This window comes from Gymnodraco acuticeps, unplaced genomic scaffold (genome assembly GCF_902827175.1).
Source record: "Gymnodraco acuticeps unplaced genomic scaffold, fGymAcu1.1, whole genome shotgun sequence".
Classification (NCBI taxonomy): Eukaryota; Metazoa; Chordata; class Actinopteri; order Perciformes; family Bathydraconidae; genus Gymnodraco; species Gymnodraco acuticeps.
In genome coordinates, this window is record NW_022989977.1 from 850,061 (window position 1) to 870,143 (window position 20,083).

Consider the following 20,083-nt stretch of genomic DNA (forward strand, 5'->3'; position numbering starts at 1 on the left):
TTTTTAGTTGTTATCTGGGATGTTTGAAACAAATGATTGCATTGTGTCTCTGTCATCTCGATGTTTTCTAATCTCTCGGCATATTCACTCTTTTAGGATATACAGAAAGTTCCAGTATCTTCTGAACCCGAGACAAGTGTACAACCTGGCCAAGAATGGACCCATGCCAGGGTAAGTTGTACAGTATGTTCAAACAAGGGTAGATCACTAAATTATATTATTAATTTATTTTTCAAGCCTGTCTTAAAACAACAGTTAAATGCACATATATACATTAAACTGTTTTTGCTTGCTGTTCAAATTCCCCCTGTTTATTAAACCACGGAAGAAGGTAACTTAAAGGGGACCTATCATGCAAAATGCACTTTGTGATGTCTTTTATACATAAATATGTGTGCGTCGGGGAACTCACGCAGCGTCAGAAAATAAAACCCTCTCTCTTTTCCTCCGTACCCAAATCTTTTAAAAACGGGTGTACAACGAGCGGATACAGATTTCCATCCGCTGTGACTTTTCCATCCGCTGTGACGTTTCCATCCGCTGTGACGTCGGCGGACCCACAGAAAGTTGCTATCAGAAACAATGCCTGACGTGTTTTGGACGTAATCTCGTCTTTGTTTACATTATAAGCCTCGCTAACACTCAGAGCTAACCTGTACTGTAGAGCACATGTGTTTAAAAAGCAGGAAATAAAAAAATAACTTGCCTTGTGATAAACCTGCAAGAGAAAAAGCATTTGAGCTCCATATTGTTTCAGAAATAATCCTTGACGTGGTTTAAACAGGATGGCGTTTTATCACAGCCAAATGTAACTTTATCTCCGGTAGAATTCTGATCAGGCATTAGCTCCGCCTCCTCTTCTTTCTTTTTTTTCAAGCTAAGGACCCAAGATCCGCGTTTCTCTAACAGGGCTGCAAAAGAGGGGTTTGAGCAGTATGAGGCATGGCTACAATGGGTGAACTGTTTGTGAAGTTTTTTTTTCAAAATACCAGACATTTTGTATAGGTATGGCCCGACTATATTTTTTTCAAATATAGCATGATAGGTCCACTTTAACTAAAAGTAGAAGTTCTACTAGATGAATGTAGCGTTGTAAATGTACCCCTTAAATACTGCCTATTCAAGAGTGATAAAAGTGACTGTTAATCGTACTGGAGTCGAATGATATGGAAGCATAACATCCTCAATTCTTGAGTAAAGTAAAAAACCCATTTAGTTTGTTTTATTTCAAAAGACGCAAAAGAAAAGCAATGCACTGCAAGAAATATGGTTTAAATTAAAAACATAACCTTAAAATATGAATATTTCAAAGGAAAATACAATCCTGCTACCATAAAGTTGCATTTCTAAATGCTTTATTATGACGTGAAATAGTCAACATCGAAATAGAAAAAAGGAAAGACATCATATCATACAGTATCTGCTAATGAACTTCTGTTTACAAACAGGCTGTTGTTGCTCACATTTAATAACCACAATCTCATGCAAGAGAGAACCTTTATCATTACACCTTTTTACTCGCTTCCCTCACACAGCACCGACACAAATGAGGTGAGTTCACACATAACAAAACCTGGAGACGACAGCATCATGCTGTAGCCTCAGACGAGCGGCGGCTCCATATGCATAAGCCGTATGTGAAGGGAGAGCCGGTGACACAGCTGAGTGACGGATAGAGAGGGGTGAAACTCTCACCATACCACATGTGATCATGCATACAGACGAGGAGCTCTCCGCAGGCTGGAGCTGCGGCCAGCGTCAGGTTTCCTATGGTTCACATTTGTGATTAGGAAAATGAATGGATCATTTACATGCAAAAGGCTCCTTCAACACTTTGGTGGCACCTAACATACAGGAATGTCTCTCCGCCGTGCCGCCACGTTGTTTGGCTTTGATTAGATCTCAGAACGGCTCATACAAAATAAATTCACAGCGATACAGGCAGGGTGCACAAATCCCATGCCACAGATTGTGCCAACGAAGCTGCAAGTTCTTGTGGCCGACCTTGTGTTCACTGTTTTGTCTCTCTCCTCTTGGTGTCCCTGTGCGTTCCCTGAAACATCACCTGCATCCCTTCTGCTGTCTGCAGATCAATCCCAGAGCTTCTCCTCAGAGCTGACAACATTCCAGATGACCTTACCCCGCTGTAACCTTGTTAACATTTAGTCAAGTGTACGCACCGCCGCACACATTAGAGAGGTGACCGGTCACCGTTGGACACTGCAGGCCGAAGCAGCCGCACGCACTGCTGTCAATTAGCTGCCTCACTAATGCAATTATAGCAAATTAAGTGTTTGTTTCTTGGTATTTAAATATCCCCAAAGTTGCCTTTCATGTTCACGGCCTTCTGTTTTGCGTCTAATGTGGTTTGTGGTCCCAGTTGGAGAGTAATTGAGCGAATCATTTACCCGCCATACGAGGCTCAGAGGCTGGCTCATTCAGTTAGGGCTTTGTTATTGTGAAGGAACGGAAGAAGTTGGACTGAACATTGCCTGTCATGATCCAATTAGCCCTCGAACAGGCAGGCTAACTCACCGAATGAATAATTGTCAATGCGACATGTGTTATTTTGTGGAATTAGAGGGGGTTTGCAGTGAAGCAGTGGCAGTAGGCTCAAATATATGCTCCTGATCTGCACACAGATCTCTTAACACTTAACATTTTATTTTTTCAGTGATGAGAGAAAAGCTGATCTTTGTCATTAGCCTTCAACACCTGAACAAATGTATCTTTTTTTTTTAGAGCAGATCAAAATGAAGGACTCCGCAATCTCATATTCTGTTTATTTCTTGAAAAGGAATGCCAAGTAAAAAACAGAATAATGTCATGCAGGGAAGTGACGTTTAGTGCCTTTTTTAGAGCATCACTTTTTTCACTTTGCACCGGAATCAGGACTGCCATTTTCCATTTTCCATCCTCAAAGTCTAATTACAAGTCTGTAATACAAGTTTGTTCAAGAGGCAACATAATCAACACACTTTTAAGAAACCACTTGATAATGTAGTTGTTCATATAACATAATTCTCCTATTTGGTGTAAAAACAATGCTTTTATATAGAGTTATTTCCTACAATAATTTGTTTTATTATTAGTTTTTACAAACAGAAAAAGGAGGAAGTAAAGTCAATGTGAACAAAACGGAATGGTAAAGCACTTCAACCTTATATCAGTTTTAATACAATATATTTTGGGGTTAATTTTCGGAAGTACAACATGTATAAGAATACACCTCAAAACATTTCTGGCTAGATAAGTTCTCCAATAAGATTTTTAAATATACAATAACAGTGGAAAATCCAAAGTGGAGAACAAACGTAATGCACAATCGCACTGTGTTTGTTTGCAGGCTGAACTTCTTCAGAGATGTTCCTGATTTCAGAGTGCTGGCCTGCGGAGGAGACGGCACTGTGGGATGGATCCTCGACTTTATAGGTACAGAATACATGATATATTTTATAATACTTTATGTCATCACAACAATATCAATAATCTGCTACCATCAATTATATCACACAGATTACAAACTCTTCTCTACTAGGGCTGCAAAATTCCGGGAATTTTCAAAGATGGAAACTTTCCACGGGAATAAATGGGAATTTATGGGAATTTTCAAAATTGAAGGTTGGCTCTTCATAGGGAACTTAAATATAGTTGGGGAAAGTCAATTTGAGCATAATCTTGACTAAAACAAACAGATGCCACTCAAGTACACTTGAATATCCATGCCATAGCACACTGCTTGCTGCATGGCTATTGAGACCACACAAAGGTTCGCAACAGGCTCACAAATGTGAGAGTGGAAAAACTGGTTGGCATTCGGGCAAACCTAAGGCTCTCTGAGCCTGACACAGAGCCATCCTCAACAAGGCTGGACAGTGACACTGAAGAGGAAGACTCAGAGTGTGAGGCCCAGGAAGAGCCTGTTGACTGAAAGGGTTTAGCAAAAATGCAGAGGATTGCTTGAAGGAAGATTTGCATGTTGAATGGGACTTGGAGGGAGAAGGGCTCTTTTCATTTAACATTTTGAATGGGACTTGGTGGGGATTTTTGGATGGGAGGTGCATTTTTGTTCATTTTTTTAATGAGTGGGGTTGGGGGGGATGAGTAATATTTAACTCAACATTCCTGTTTTCGTTCTTCAATGAAACAAATAATTGTTCAATAAAACAATCAAAACTTGTTCTGTTCTATTTAAAAGAAAAATAATTAAAAAAATGTTTTTTTGTTTAATTTTGCATCGAATATTTCCAAAATTCCCCAGCTTAACTTCCCATGGAAACTTTCTGGAAATTTACTGGAAACTTTCCGCCCCTTTGCAACCCTACTCTCTACACACAAGAACTTAAACACTCAATTTCCTTTTTTAGCAAAATGTAATGTGTTTTTATTAGTTTTCTAAGGCAGCAGCAGCTCTGGCTGTTCTGGCTGAAATTATAAAGCGTACTTTATGGTTGGTATAGAAACACTTTCATTACGTCCGAGCCTGCGTATTCAAGGGTGGTAAATGGCATGATTACCTGAGTTTGAAAACAACATACAAGTCATCATTTGTGTAGGAAGAACCCACCATCCCTCCTTTATTGGGTGCTGAAGACGTGTGACTTATTTTTGCTCTGAAAAATTGCCTCAATTTTTTATCAATCAAAACAAAGAGAGGTAATAATGGCCTCCTGGAATAGACTGGACAACGCTCATATTGACTTGTAGTTTTATAAATGCTGCCGCAAAATGGATTCGGTTCTGTCTTTGAAAGTCTTTGCAGTGAGTTTGTTTTCTTGGTTTGGCCTCGTTTCGCATCATGTTGTAATATTTGTCCCGCTCCCCCAGATAAGGCCAACCTGGACAGGAACCCCCCTGTGTGTATACTTCCTCTTGGCACGGGCAACGACCTGGCGAGGTGTCTGCGATGGGGAGGAGGTACTGACAGGAAATAGATACATTGCACTGAAATACATTGCCTTAATTCCTCTTATTACATTCATAGTGAGAGACTACTATAATTTAACCCTGAATTGTTATTATAATTATCACTAACAACGTTTTAAGAAATGTACGATTTGAAACTAAACTTCTAAGACAATAGCAAGCGGCATATTTTCACATTTGGGAAACTGAAACGTAGTAACGAACTCACATGATTAATTGATTTATCAACATAGACTAAGATTGATTAAGTAATTATTATCACAAAATATTGAATAAAGTACACTATGAAGGGTTTCCCACTCACAAGAGGAACCTAGACTGAAAAACACATTGGTTCATGAGATACATTTTTAAAGCCCACATTTGTTTTCATTACATTTAAACACCTTCCTGTATTCTATTATACATCAGAAACAGTCTTAGTTTTAATGACAAAATCTATCACTTTTTAATAATAGAGCTTTAAAAGTGTATAGGAACTCTGTTTCTTAATTATTAAAAATAAAAAATGTATATTCACAATGTAAGTTGCACCTAAAACCATCAGGAAAGTTTCACAATGTGTTTCTCAACACATTTAACACACTTTAACACACTTATGGTTTGTGTTCCCGAGGCTATGAGGGCGAGAGCCTCCTGAAGATAATGCGGGACATTGAGAACAGTTCAGAGTTGATGCTGGACCGCTGGAAGATTGACGTCACGCCCACGGACAAAGAGGAGCGAGGGGACCCGGTGCCTTACAGTATCGTCAACAACTACTTCTCCATCGGAGTGGTGAGTCGGACAATATTCATGACATACAGGAACAAGTAAACATGAATCTTAAGTTCTATGTATATTAAAAGGTCTTGGGTTGACGCATTTAAAAATCAAACAGCTCCATTCCATTTCACAATTATTAGATACATGGTTCATTAGTTTGGCTTGTCTTGACACTTAACCATACAAAAATCACAGATTTGGAAAAAAGAGTGCGAATGGATGGGATGTCTAATAGATTTATAGACAACATGTAATTAATGATGTTTTGAGTCAAGGGCCACAACCAATGCACTCATGAAGGAAATCTTAAAGTCCTGAGTATCAGACAAAAAGTATTTAATTTTGACAGACACTGCATTGTTTTGTTTCCTGCATCATATTTACAGATACACGTACACTATACATTATTTGTAGTTGCCTAAACATTATGTAGTTGATGTAAAGGATATTTTAAAGCAGGCCGGTATCAGATTTATAAAGATGACTCAAAATGCTCTAACCACATTGACCAATCAACACCTCACAAGAGAAAAACGTACTTGGCTGTGAGTTACAGTGGTGGCACACTTTGCTCTGCTGTTGGAGGAAGCACATGGCACATTTTCAAACCTTTCACACCCAACTTAAGTTTGATTGCAACAAAGAGTCTCAGTCACATAAAAGCAGAGGTGCCAGTAAACAGCTTAACCAAAATACAGAAATAAATAAAGGAGGATGGACTGACGCACTAACAATAAGATGCTTTGTTATATTATTAAGGGTCGAGTCGATTCTTTTTTTTAAACACACTTTCTGGAGGAGCAGCATAATCATTCATCCATTTGTTTTTGATTACAATGTGGTTAGGCCTTTATTAGGATGTGCTCAAGCCTCATCCAGCTCTGATTGACAAACAAGCCTTGTTGTGTCTTTGCATGGTGTTACGCACCCCCTCTGTCCATCTCCAACATAATGACGCTTATTTCACGTAGCTCATGTTAGCCATTACTGATAAATGTCAGGGGGAAATATGGTAATTGACATTTGCAGGTGGCAGAGGAGGGAGCCACTCTGTGTTGTGAGATGTGTGCAGACTGTGGCAGCCTCATAAGTGATGCATGGCCTTACAAATGTTAGTTGAATAACACGTCCAGCCTGTGCCTCTAATGACGATGTTAGAGGATATTAGGGGACAGGTCTTGTGAACATTGTGAGAGAATATAGGGGATGTTCTAGCAAAAATCCAGCTTCAAACACAAGTGTAAGAAAAACATACTTTGCAGAAATTGATGTTTGCATTGCTTTGCAGTACATGAAATTCAACACTTTCAGGAAAAAACCCTGAGGTACTTCACTTGAGTATTTCCATATTAAGCAGCTTTATTAGTTTCATGTTACAAATGGATGGATCGGGATCAGAGTCTGGTTGCAAGGTTTTGGATAAGGAGAAGATGAGTAAAGAAATGCATTGATTCAATGAGTACTCATGGACAAAACATGTCTTTCTTATAAAAGTCATTCACGCCGTTAACTTAAGCTACAAAACCCTAAAAACAACTGCAAGTGTGTGTTTTAGTGGGACCGGTTGATTCTGTGTTGCTGAACCAAAGACAGCAGCTTTGGCGTGCTTGGTTCATAAAGTGATTATAAGCCATATTGTCTCTCCTCTGTTAGAGGGATTAGCACCCAGCAGGCGTGATGATGACAAATGAAGTTGTTTGTCGGGGGATTAAAAAGACTTTGAGCTCTCTATGGGTTTGAGTGTGATATCATATTTTGTGACACATTTTTGCATCCATTTTTTTGCTTTCCGTTCGAATGAAAACAACTCAAATTATAATAAAGATTACACGACAAGTCAAGCTAATAATTACCTCAGAGATTATGCAGATGAAGAGTAGATTGTTTCTGTAATACAAATGTAGAAATCAAAAGATCAGCAGCAGAGTGTCAACACCTTGAAGTCATTTAAAGAGAAGTTCCTTATGACTTTGTATTTGGTCTCATACCTCTCAAATAATAAGTGTCAGCAGCTGACAAACAAACTGAATTATTATCCAACTCAGGTCATTCTCAGGTGATTCTTCCAAAAAAAGGAGAACCATCTTTTTTTTTTTGTAAATCCCTTCAACGTACCCTACTGCCAGGGCCCAGTTGGATTGAGAATTAATGTTGGCCATCGCTTTGGGAGGATGTGGAAGTGACGTGAAGTGTAATGATCTCAATCAGGGCCAGGGGTGAGAGACAGAACTAATCACTGCGCCCGCTCCCCTACCATAATGCAGTCAGTCGCCTTAATGACCCTGGCGCTCCTGTCAAAGCCATTACTCTCCCCCGTGGTGAAAGGCACATCAAACTGCTGGGGCCCACTCATAATTGGACTAAACTTTGAGCTATGAGAGGACATTACACATGTCCTGTATTAATTTGGGTGCCAGATTTTTACATTGGTAATTATTTGAGGGCAGCTAGAGGGAGAGAGGGAGTGAGTGAGCTGACGATGTCCTACTGCCGCGAGGGGGTCAAGGCTGCGCCATGTGAATGTGTCCGACGTGTGTTGGTGGGATTAACTCGCACATTTAGTTTTTAACAGTGTCTTAAGATGTATATAGTAGTTGAACACAATGTCCATTTAGTAGATGTTCATATCGCATGATCTTGATTAGCAGATAAGGCCTTTCATCCCTGTTGGTTTAAACGTTTAAAATGAATTCTTCGACCTTGTAAACATCACTTAATACTCACCACAATCTCCAGTTAGTAGCTATTCTTGAGCTCTCAATTACGTCCTATAAGCTTCATCGACAGATTTTCAGGAGCACATTTTCAATGGCAGATGGTAAAGCAACATAAACGGTCTAAAAATAGAGCCTTTTTATCCAAAAGCAACAATGTTTCAAACTAAATAAGTAGAAACATCTTCTCGTAAAAATAAATAAATACTGTAAATCAATAAATAATTATTTATTGATATTAAACATTATTGAAACATCTGTTAAACTACACCTAATACAATGGGTGACACATTTAACCTGTGCAGTAGAACAAACTAAAAGTTGCTCTATAAGTTGTTATGAAATAGTGGTGGGAATTAAAAAATAAAGTTCTGTTTTTAAATGTAGAAAAAAGTATTTCTTATTAAAGTATATTTAATATATATATATTTTTTTTTGCATATCAACAATGTTTTGATACACATATACTGTAATCATACAATTTAGACAGATATACAAAAACAATATTTTGTATTCAAATATTCTTTGTGATGTTGATTCTTAACTACAAGGCAGTGTTGCTGGTTTGTTTGAAAGTGTTTCCACTGAAAGCACACAAAGCTGCATGGATGTAGGACGACAAAGGGCTTCGTCCACTGGTAGCTGCTTGAAATCGCTGTTTACTGTTGCAAAAGCCACAGCTCCACTTGTACAGATCTCAGATAATAGAGCACAAACCAAAGGGGAGACAACCTCTTCTTGCTTTTGCTCCCTTTCTTGCAGCTATTGTCCTGTTTGTAAGAAAATCAAGTTACAGTCTCTCAGATATATCCATCATCTCACCTTTCTGGCTGGCGTTGGAAGCGTGAGGTGAGTCTGCGGGGATCTTGAAGGATTCTTTTGGTCTTCTGCTTACAGCGTCTTGAAGAGACATCAAGAGAAGCTCCATTGATTTTGTTCTTTTTTGGCTTCTCCTACATTTCTGTACTGAGAGCTAGCAGGGGGTCCTCCCTGTAGGTGCTGTTTCAATAGTGCCACTCAAAAATGGAGTGGGTCAAAACAGATTGCTTCAGTGGAGGGGAGGGAGTGCGAGAGAGGAACCAATTCAGAAAGTTTACAGCAACTTTCTCTCACTCTTTCCTGAGATGTTTTCAGAGCCTCAAAAACAAGTTTTTCAAAGTTTGGTCTGTTGTTCATGAAGGCCTTGCCAGCATTTTCCTTCTCACACTGGCTTAGAAGTGTAAATTAAAGAAAATGTCTGCATGCCTTTGTACTTCATTACTTGAGACTTCACAATCTGTTGACAAAAGTTCCCTCCATACTTTATTGATGTCAAAGATATTCAGTTTTCATGTACACTACTTATTTACATTAAACACCTTGTTCAAAGGATTGTATTTCTGATTATATAATAACAAGTTACTACTCAGGCAGAAGTTCAATATGTAATTATAAATTATTGAAAAAAATTACTTTAATCAAAGCAGAATCATAATTAGTAAACTTTCAAAAAATATAAATTATTACAAAATTGCTCATTATAATGCTTAACTAATACTTCATATCTGTCGTGTCCATTTGGCAAAATAACATCTGGTAATAACATGGGGATTTATAACAATAATAATATCTGATCACTCGATATATTGATAACTTCATTCATAATCAAGTTGCATTTTGATTTTACATTTTTCACAATTGTATATACTGTAGACATCTAAATATACCCTTTGCACAAAGTGATCTATCTGATCGTATTTAAGACCAACTAAATCTGGGTAAATTACGACGTAAGATTTCCCTCCAAAATGTGGCTTTTGAGGCAGCAGAAATTGTCAGACACAAAACACATGCCTAAAAAACACAAAAATGCATAGTAAAAAAAGTGTCTTCTAAAAAACGACATCATAGGTTTACTTTAAACATACTATTATTGTGTAAGTTCTCACTTAAAAACTGGATAACACTCTTGCCAGACTGAGATGGTGTTAATACTCTGGTGGAGCGTCTCTGTCAGTCACACCACACTAACATATGTAACATGAACTGTTTCACAGTCACACCAAGAGCTCCAATGAGGCTCCACCCTGAGCCCCAGGTCACAGAGAGAGAGAGACTGGGGGCGGGGGGAGTCAGGAAAGGGTGAGAGGAAGGTCGAGAGTGACATGAAGAGAGAGGAGAGGAGGTGGAGGAAGGGAGAGAGAAAACAACTTGGTTGCCGTGGTGTCGGCAGCATCCTGTAGGTTAGCTGGGAGCTGTGATTACTCCCAATGTGTGTTTAATTAATTAGCCTGTGTGGAGACAGCGTGCTGTTCATCAGAGTTTCTGTCAATACCCCTCCATCCCAGGTTCAACCCCGCTGCCACCTCCTGCACACAGCTTCTTCCATCATATAAAAACATACACAAGGGACACGCAAGGTGTAACCGCGCTGTTTGAGAACTCTAGAAAGTTGGTTAATGAGGAAGAAGTTGCATAGGATATAAAGGCAGTTACACTTCTGCTGTGGCTGTTTAGTTGCTTTCCATGTGAGCATATTTAAATGCCGGAAGGATATACTGTAGTTAGTCACAAAATAATTAAACATCATATTTGTTAAGTGTAAAAGGATGTATAATATTTTGAGCAAGGAGGGGACCTATTATTCAAAATCCACTTGTTCATGTATTTTAAACATCAACACGTGGAAAGAGATTCTGGAAGTTTCAGGAAAAAAGATTCTCTCTCTTTTTGTCCTGATCCATTTATATCAAAACCTGTCTGAAAATGAGCTGATCAGATTTGGCCACTTTATGATGTCATAACGATGTGTTTGCACCCCCCCCCCCCTTATCACCTGAACATTGTGTTCTTTTTAACCACATCTCTCTCAGAGGGGCGTGGGGAGAGGCTCCTTATTTTCATCTAAAGTAAAAGCCAGAGAATCAGCACTTTTGAAACAGAGGGGTTTATGGGTGATCTGTTTGTTATTTGGAGCCGAACACTTCAGAGACATGTTTTGTATATATCTAAGACCTATAATATATTGATGAAAAACAGAATAATAGGTGACCTTTAAGTTTGAGGAGAAGAAAATCCCCTGCAACAAACTCAACATTATTTACAGTCGCTGAAATGATATGTCTTTCTTTCTTTCAGGATGCCTCAATCGCACATCGTTTCCATGTTATGAGGGAAAAGCATCCAGAGAAATTCAACAGCAGGTACGTTTGTGGCTGACGGTTTATTTGAAATGTTTTTGTTCAGTAAAGAAAATGTAATATATGATCCCAGAGGCTCCAAACTGTTCTGTCCTCATACAGTAAAACCATAAGATACTGCAATAAGAGTTAACACTAATTCAGACGGTTAATGCTATGAATAGCAGCCTGATTACATTATCAGGCTAATACAACGGCTGCATTTGTTTTCAACAATTATCTAAACATTTCAATGGGCTTTGCAAATTCCTTTCAATGATGACTATCTCTACGCATATTTTACATTTGGTTTAATTCATTGCGTATATATAATGGGTTTATAAAAATACTATATACTATGGAGTATGCCAACACCTATATTATCGATCTCAGTAATTGTATACTGCACAACTTAATATAATACAATTATTTATTTTTCATTTATTTTAAACTGCCACAATAGATCCATGCAGTTTCTAACGAGTCCAAACTATATTTTTCTGGCTGCACATATTTGTTATAAAACATACAGCTGAAATTTGAATTATAGGAGCACACTCTTTTTCATGAATGTGTACATTGAGGTAATTGAAAAATATTTGTCCCCTTCAGAATCAAAAATCTTGCAACTTTATGGCATAGATAGAATATATTATATATAGAAATATTTCTTGAACCAACGACCACAATGGGAACAAGTCTCACTTTATCTAACGATATGAAAGAGAAAATGTCAAACTCCTCCCAGTGTAAACAAACCAACAGGGTATGTGCAGATCTGATCTGGAGCTCAGCATGACGAATGGACCAGCTCCATATTTAGCATTAGCGATTACCTCGAGAAGATGCGTCTACCTTTATGAGTAGAACAAATGTGGCATCTATGTTTCCATCAATATTTAAAGTCTCCCATACGTCTCCACTAGCGCCAGGGAGTAATTGCAGGCCTAATTGAATTTGCTTGGCTAGTTTGACATCATGGATCAGTCAGACTGATGACATGCAGCCTCCTAATAATCCCATTTGTACTAATTATCATTTTTTACCCTAGTACAACATTTAGCCAACCATCCCTCTGCTGCTTGTTGCTTGAACATGCAGATATGAGAGAGAAATATTTCACAAGGAAAAGAAGGTTTATAGATAAACGTATTGACTCTAATTTTGTGATAAAATAAAGAGGGTGTTGGGTAGTAATCCCCATATACGCTGGTACCAATGTTCATGTTTCAACATTGTTTGTCACACTCAACTTCAGTCACTTTCTAGGTCTCCATGCAGGACACACACAGCTCTGTTGTTTTACACCATTTTAAGCCTTTGTGAAAAATGATTTAGATATTTTAAGAAAATTATTCTGTCTGTTATTTGAATTCAATGAATAATTCAGTAGGGGGAATGGGTTTAGGATCTCTCTATTACACACTATCCTTGCTGATTCAATAATGCATGATTATAGTTTTTCAAGGTAGCATAGACTTTGTTGAATTTGTCCAAAGGGCTCGTGTCCATTGGAGGTGTATTGCAACTTATCACAGTCATTTTCCCGCAGCCTGAAGCAGTTTCTCAGGATCTTCAGTGTCATAAGAGGCAGCCTTTCTCTGCTACAGTATTTTATATCACTTTTATCTGCAATAAGGATGTTTCTTTCAAAAATAAATGAAAGGATTGATATTTTTGACTACTTTTTAACAAGCTTTATGCACCATAAAACTCACTAAAAACATGAATGCACTGAAATATTTCAGTCAAATAAAATCCTAATAATCACACATTATAGACACACACATGTAGATAGAGACTTTTACTAATATACCTTCTTGCACAAGATACTAATGAGTCGTTTTCTTTGTTTTGATTAACATCAGTTAAAGGTATTTAATGAAAGACTTTTGAACTGCTGTAGAGATTCTCCTGACTTTCTGCATCGTAAAATTGTTTGAACATGTTGGTTGTACAGAATACTCAGAATTAGAAGATTTATTTTTGATAGTGTTCATTGTACAACAACATGTATTTTGGAACAGCACTGTGGATAGAAAACAAAATTAATATTGGCACATTTTCATTGATTCAATTGCTTATTTATTATGTATTTTCAAAGTTCTAGTGTCACCGTATTTTTGAAACCTTGACGTGGCTATTCAGTTGTTTTCTTAGACAAAATTATGAGATAAACAAACATGTAAGTTTTCAGCCCAACATTTAGTTTTTTATATTTTCTGACTGCAGTAAAGCTTTTTACTCCCCCCCCCCCCCCCCCCCCCCCCCCCCCCGATCCCAATCTACAGTATACATCTTCTCCCTGGTTTGACCTCAAAGAAACTGCATACAAATTAACGAGATTTAATTACCAAACAAACAACATCATGTAGCTTTTGTTAATCATGAAATGAGGGGATTTTGTTGATGAAATGCAGGGGTCATACCCTAGCTCTTCCCTTCATCTCTCTTGTTCAATCCATCTTCTGTATTTGCACCTTGGGGTGATTACCAGGGCGAAGGTGTGAAGATTTGACACTCGGCAGATAGATTCATTTACTGCCACTGCCGGACCTGGAGGTGATAATGAGGTTGAGGATTAAAAGCAGACAATCAGTCGACCCGTGACGAGGGCTGCGCCACCTCCCTCCCCCCTCTGACACTCCTCCACCGCCTTGTTAAAATATACTACTCCGTTTCTTCACCCCGTTTTTTGCTGATCTCCAATGTAATTACACACTAATCTATGACTCTAAGGGAAAGGGATGGATAGTGTGAGAAATGAGGAGAGTGAGGTGGAGCAAGAGAGAGAGAGGTTTAGAAAATGACAAACTTTGTACGGTTTCATTCTTATATACTGTATATCTTTATTCACCCGTTGATGTTCAGATTGGTAGATTTGAGCCACTGAGCAGATTCCTTTCTTTCATTTGAACCAATTCTTAGTTTTGACATACAGTACAGTGCAGACTGACACGACCCCAAAGCTTTACGGGACATTTAATCAACACCGTGATATCCACTTTGCGCAACCTCAATAGCGTCAGACGAATGAAAACAAAAGACTCTGAAGTTGCGACACTTCTGTTCCTATAACTTCTAAAAATATATATATATTTCCCTCCTTGCGTTACTCCTGAACCATGGAAATTCCGATTGTTTCCTGGTTCAAGATCTTTAAGTAAAGGCAATGACTATTTTTAGTGCAACTCCCCGGGCAAATTTCAGGCTGTTGACCTTCGTTGCGTTTATCAAACTCTACCTATATAAAGGTTATACATCTTTTATGGGAATTGTTGTGGTTATAGAAACATTTACTCAAGATAAGGATTGGAATCATCCAATCTGGATAAATACCAAAGGGATCTTGGGCAGATATGAATAGACATTAGTCTGTTTCACTTCAAGAACATATTCTGATACAAAGCCAATACAAAGTGGCTTTTGATTAGAGCTCATCAAAGGGCAAACATCTGATTTGGGACGTTTTAGTTTCCGTGTGAAAGCTGGTGAGGCTTCACCTGCAATGTTTGTTTATTCTTTGGCATCGATCATGGCACCTTGATGTTCCCATGATATTTGCCCTGCATACCCAGATCTATTTTTGGTCCCGATACATCTAACACCGTCACGGCGCTCCTCCAGAGCCGCTCTGCGCCCGTGCGCCCACAGTGTCTCGCTGTGCTGTGTAACCATCCTGAGTTAACCTTTCCTGAAGGCACAGGGAAGCCCAGGCATGGAGCACTCTTTAGCATAATGAGTATGTTCATCAAAGACTGCGATGTGCTGGAAGGGCCGCCGGAATCACCAACACACGCAGCCATCAACACACCTAATGCTAATGTACGTGTAGGCATGTAGGTGTGTGCGTGTTTCCTGCTGAGCTGGGAACAGGGCCACAGGTGATGGCGCTTTAAATTACACATGTGCACACACTCATTTACCGACACGCTCACACACACATGAATAGTGGACCTCAGTAGCGGCCGCCCTCGGACCTCATTTGAGGATGAAATCGTTTATGTGACCAAAGTGTCATCTATAATTAATGACCACTTGTGTGTAATTTAGAGGGATCTCACCTGTGGCCCTGTCCCCAGCTCAGTGGGCACACACACACACACACACACACACACACACACACACACACACACACACACACACACACACACACACACACACACACACACACACACACACACACACACACACACATATTCAATAGTAAGATAGTGATAGTGATTTTAATTTGTATTCACTACTAAATCTGATGATGTATCTACAAAACTCTTTGCATTAAGCCATATCAACAATGAACATGTTAAACAGTATGAAGCTGGAGGTCCAGTAGCTGAATGGTTATCTTACCACAACTCACTGGCTTAATGTCTGGCTGTGGACCTTTGTTGCATGTCTCAGACTCACCCCATGTTTCCTGTTTAATGTAATGTCTTTCTCTCTTCTGTTACCAATCCGATAAAGGCAATTTATCTTTAAAATAAAAAATAAAAAGGATAGTGGTAATTGTAAAAAGTGTACCATAAGGTATGTCAGTATCCACAATAGATGTTATTCCTATGGATACCGGGCTAATATTAATGGACATCATTTATTAATCTGTATCACTCGTAGCAAATGTCATTCGGATACAAAACCTTCATGTTCCTGGTAACATTGTTGATAAAGGCCTTTTATACCGAACATGAAGTATTTTTAAAAAAAAAACATTAATAGCCATATCTTTTTTTTAATTATTATTAACCCACATTCACCATTATTCTTTGTTAAAGGATAATGTTTCCTGCTGTAATGTCCTACATTTTTTCTCAAAAGGAACATTTGATTTCATCACACTTTATTGCTTTTGAATGAAAACGTGGAGGGAAGGTTGAAGAATGTCAATGATTTAAGATACAGGCTTCTTTTCAGTCTCTAAATATGATTTGTATCATTAATTAACAGTTTTGCTTTTAGTTCATTTCAGGTGTCTTAACAGTTCCCCACAGTATTACAAATTAGATTCTCCTTAATTTCAACTTTATTTGATTGTTATGCTCACCGTTAAGCAGCCTGATAACAGCATTTGCGTGTTAAAATGAAAGAGCGGGAATGTCTGTGCAATGAAGGGCAACCTAACCAAGTATTCCTGCCATTAACACATAAGTCAAATTAGACCTTTAAGCCTAAAATGATCCTTATTTTTTCTTTTAACTTCACATGCACTGCCACCAACTGTCTGCTAATGAGACAATCTAGCTCTTTTTGTGCAGTATAAGTATATACAGCTTATCAGTTCATTTCTATGTGAGTTATAAACAGCTCAGTTTTTTTGTTTCTAAAGATGTTGGATGTGTAATACCCATATCAGTAGTTTTGGTATATAAAAAGCTCCTATGAATCACTGCAGTGCAACAGAAAGAAATACATTTTTCAAACTGCTTGCCGCATCTCTGAAGGCAAGGCGATGCAACTCGGGTCATTTCTCAAACTGCCAGTCGGAGTCGGAGCGCTCTAGGCGGTGTCATGTTAAACAAAACAGTGCATTGATGCAATGCACAAAGACTTGGTTATGTCAATGCGATATTTATCACCTCTGATCAAGAAGAAATTAGTGTGAAGATAAGGTCGTAGATCATTGTGGGTTAGATTAAGTGTCAGAGGGGAAATAAATCAATGGCTGTGTGCCTGGCGTTCAGTGTGGCCGGTGGAAAGTGCATCTAAAGGTGCTGTGGCCTCGGGACAGCGGCGCTACACTGAAGCTTATTGCGTCTGACATCCTTTAATATGGTGACCAGTGGAGCTGTGATGAACACTGTGTACTGTTTGAATTCAGCCTTTTTGAGCTACGTTTGTCTTTCTGTTTCTGATGTTTTTCTCTTGGTGTGAGATGTTTCTCTAAAGCCCTTTTGGGTTGTTGTTTTTCTTGGCCACACAGTTTGTATATGTCCTCTTCTTTCAGTTTTGTTTTATGATTTGTTTGTGCAAATAAACGACACCTCAGTAGCTCTGGAAACCTGAGCCACTGTTTCCTTTTGGTGTGCCAGCTGAAACTACTACAGCTGAACTCACATTCACACCGCCAAAGTTATTATTGCAGTACACTTTGCATTGATACACTGAAGTTACAATCACACACAGGGGCCTTGTGGCTACTAGTTGAATTATAAAACCAGCTACTTACATGCGACTGAAAACAAGAATCTGACACAGATATTCCACAGGAGATCTAATGAAGGGATTTCTAAAATCTCCTAGAAGGATGCAGGAGTCAGCCAACAGTATAAGTACATGGGCACTTTATGTTCACGTTTATTGCACTTACCATAAAATAAAGTCCTCCTAATCTACATTAAAACTATCATCTTACTCAAATGGACTCCCTATTAATCCTAGCATAAGCTTGCCACTGTTGAAGACGCTCCTCTGTCGTTCTGTCAGAGGAGTCTAGTGTTTAGCATCAGTCGGCAGATAACAAATGACAATCCGATCCGGCCAATGGGATGCTCCTAATTACCTAATGAACAGGCAGATGAGGTGATTTGTTGCCATGGTGCGCTTGTTAGGTTAAGTGGTGGAAATCGACAGGATGGTTAGATTCTGTCTTTTACTGTATCTATTCCTACAGTGTGTCTTCAGTGTCCAAGTGCAGCTGGGTTTCTCTGTATTACGATGTCTCTGTTCAGGATGTTCCTGTACACATGATGTTGCTGTAAGATTTGAGGAGAATCAGTCGGTTAGTAGGTTTTTTGAAAATAAAGTTGGTCATTATTATATGAATGTCCATGTAACGGGTGAAACATGTAGCAGATTGTAAACGACAAAGAAACATCTAAATTGATGCAGCAGAACCAGAGATATTGTATTTTCCCCCATGCGGTTCTTCCTCTTGTCTGGCCGTGTGCAATGAGTTCCAGTTTGTGGGTAATGTTCACAAAACAATGCAGTGCAATATATAGTTTACTTGGAGATGTGTTAGCTAGCAGTACTGCTTGCAGAATGTGTAAATGTGTGAGGAACATGTCTGTGTTCTCTGTTACTTTCCTCTAGTTTCTCCTTACCTCGCGTCCATACATTCATGAAGCTGTAGTTTGAATAATTTGACGTTTTTCTTCTTTGAAGCAGTTTGAAATAACACCCTTACCTCAGCTTGCTGCAGTTAGAGAGCATCCTCTTTCCATTAACTTTTTTACCTCTCAAACGCCTTGGTTTACACATAGTTTCAGATTTCAGAGCCTCTTGAATGTTACAACAACATACCAGAACCAGCTTTAAATCAGCAATAACAAAGAGCATACAACACATGCGCTGTAGTGTATTTGGCCTCATTCTCTCCATCAATCTCCAACAGCCACTAGTTTTGAATATGCTTTTCAGAGTAGCCACCTTCATTTGTTTGTTTGCAAAATTGCCCAGGCCTTTGTTAATGTGTTCTCTTGGGTTTGACTACTGAGCCTACAGACTGGTGATGATGAGGATGATGAAGGTGGTGATGCAGTGGGAGATGTAGGGATGTGTTGTTGTGGAAAGCCTCTCAGCGTGGCCCCGTCGCCCTCCTGCCTCTTCCCACCTCCCTCTGCTCCCATCCCTCTTCTATTGACCATGTTGCACATTATAAATCAACTGTGAGTTGGGCTACCTTGCAAGTACCCTAATGAAAGCTCATTTATAAAGTGGCTAAATGGTCCTGACAAAAGTCCTAATGAGGAAATCAATAATTCAGTGATTGTTACTCTTCTTATACTAATACGTTCCTCTTGTAGCGCTTTGATCCAAGCTAAGAGAAGGCCATTTTTTACTGTTTTCAATTCTGCGTGTCAGCATTGTGTCTGTCCTTGAACCGTTTTGATGAATAGTGTGTTGTCTGCTGTTTCTTGGAAAGATTAAAAGGCTTTTGCGATCGGCGGGACGCTGTGACGCTGCTTGAAAGCTGTGATGTTGCATTGTGATTTCTGTGACATCAACAACAGCTGTCTAGTCTTTGTCCCTCTTCGATTTCCTGTTTTAATGCCCTCGCTTTTATATTTATCTACTTAGGTCCATTTGATATTAGACTATAACGTTTTATTTTCAAGTAGACCTTATAATTATAGGGTATACTGTTGTGAGAAAGGTCTAGCTCCAGTAATGAAGATTATCCACTTCCCTATAGGACTTTCTTTAAAACGACGTGTAAATAATTTATAGCTCATCTCTGCTAATGTTGCCCTCCAGGAAGCTTTAGCGGGCTTAGGCCTAATATTGGTAGCCCTGGCATTGCACGAAATGTTAAATCAGCTGCCTACAAATATTTAAGTATTTAATTCTCCCTTTAAAGGTGGGGTAGGTAAGTTTGAGAAACCGGCTCGAGATACACTTTATGTTATATTCCATGGAATGCTCTTAACATCCCGATAGCAATGAATATCTTAAGTGCTTTGACAAAAAATCCATAAACAAATGTCATCTGTGGAAGCCTTAGTACTGTAAAAAGCACGACCAATCATTTTAGCCGGCCCGGCTAAAGTAACTGGATGGCCTACCTGCCTGTCAGCCTTCCAT

The 20,083-nt window shown here is 38.9% G+C and overlaps 1 protein-coding gene across 3 annotated transcripts in view; it reads left to right on the forward strand.

Moving 5' to 3' along the window:
• The window catches only part of dgkb (diacylglycerol kinase, beta), a 62,400-nt gene that overhangs the window by 30,753 nt on the left and 11,564 nt on the right, over positions 1-20,083 (forward strand). For all 3 annotated transcript variants that reach the window (XM_034211438.1, XM_034211439.1, XM_034211440.1), the window contains 5 exons: positions 97-171; positions 3,347-3,432; positions 4,828-4,917; positions 5,543-5,703; positions 11,523-11,587. In XM_034211438.1, coding sequence (XP_034067329.1) covers positions 97-171; positions 3,347-3,432; positions 4,828-4,917; positions 5,543-5,703; positions 11,523-11,587 — 477 coding nt within the window. The remainder of the gene's footprint in view (positions 1-96; positions 172-3,346; positions 3,433-4,827; positions 4,918-5,542; positions 5,704-11,522; positions 11,588-20,083) is intronic.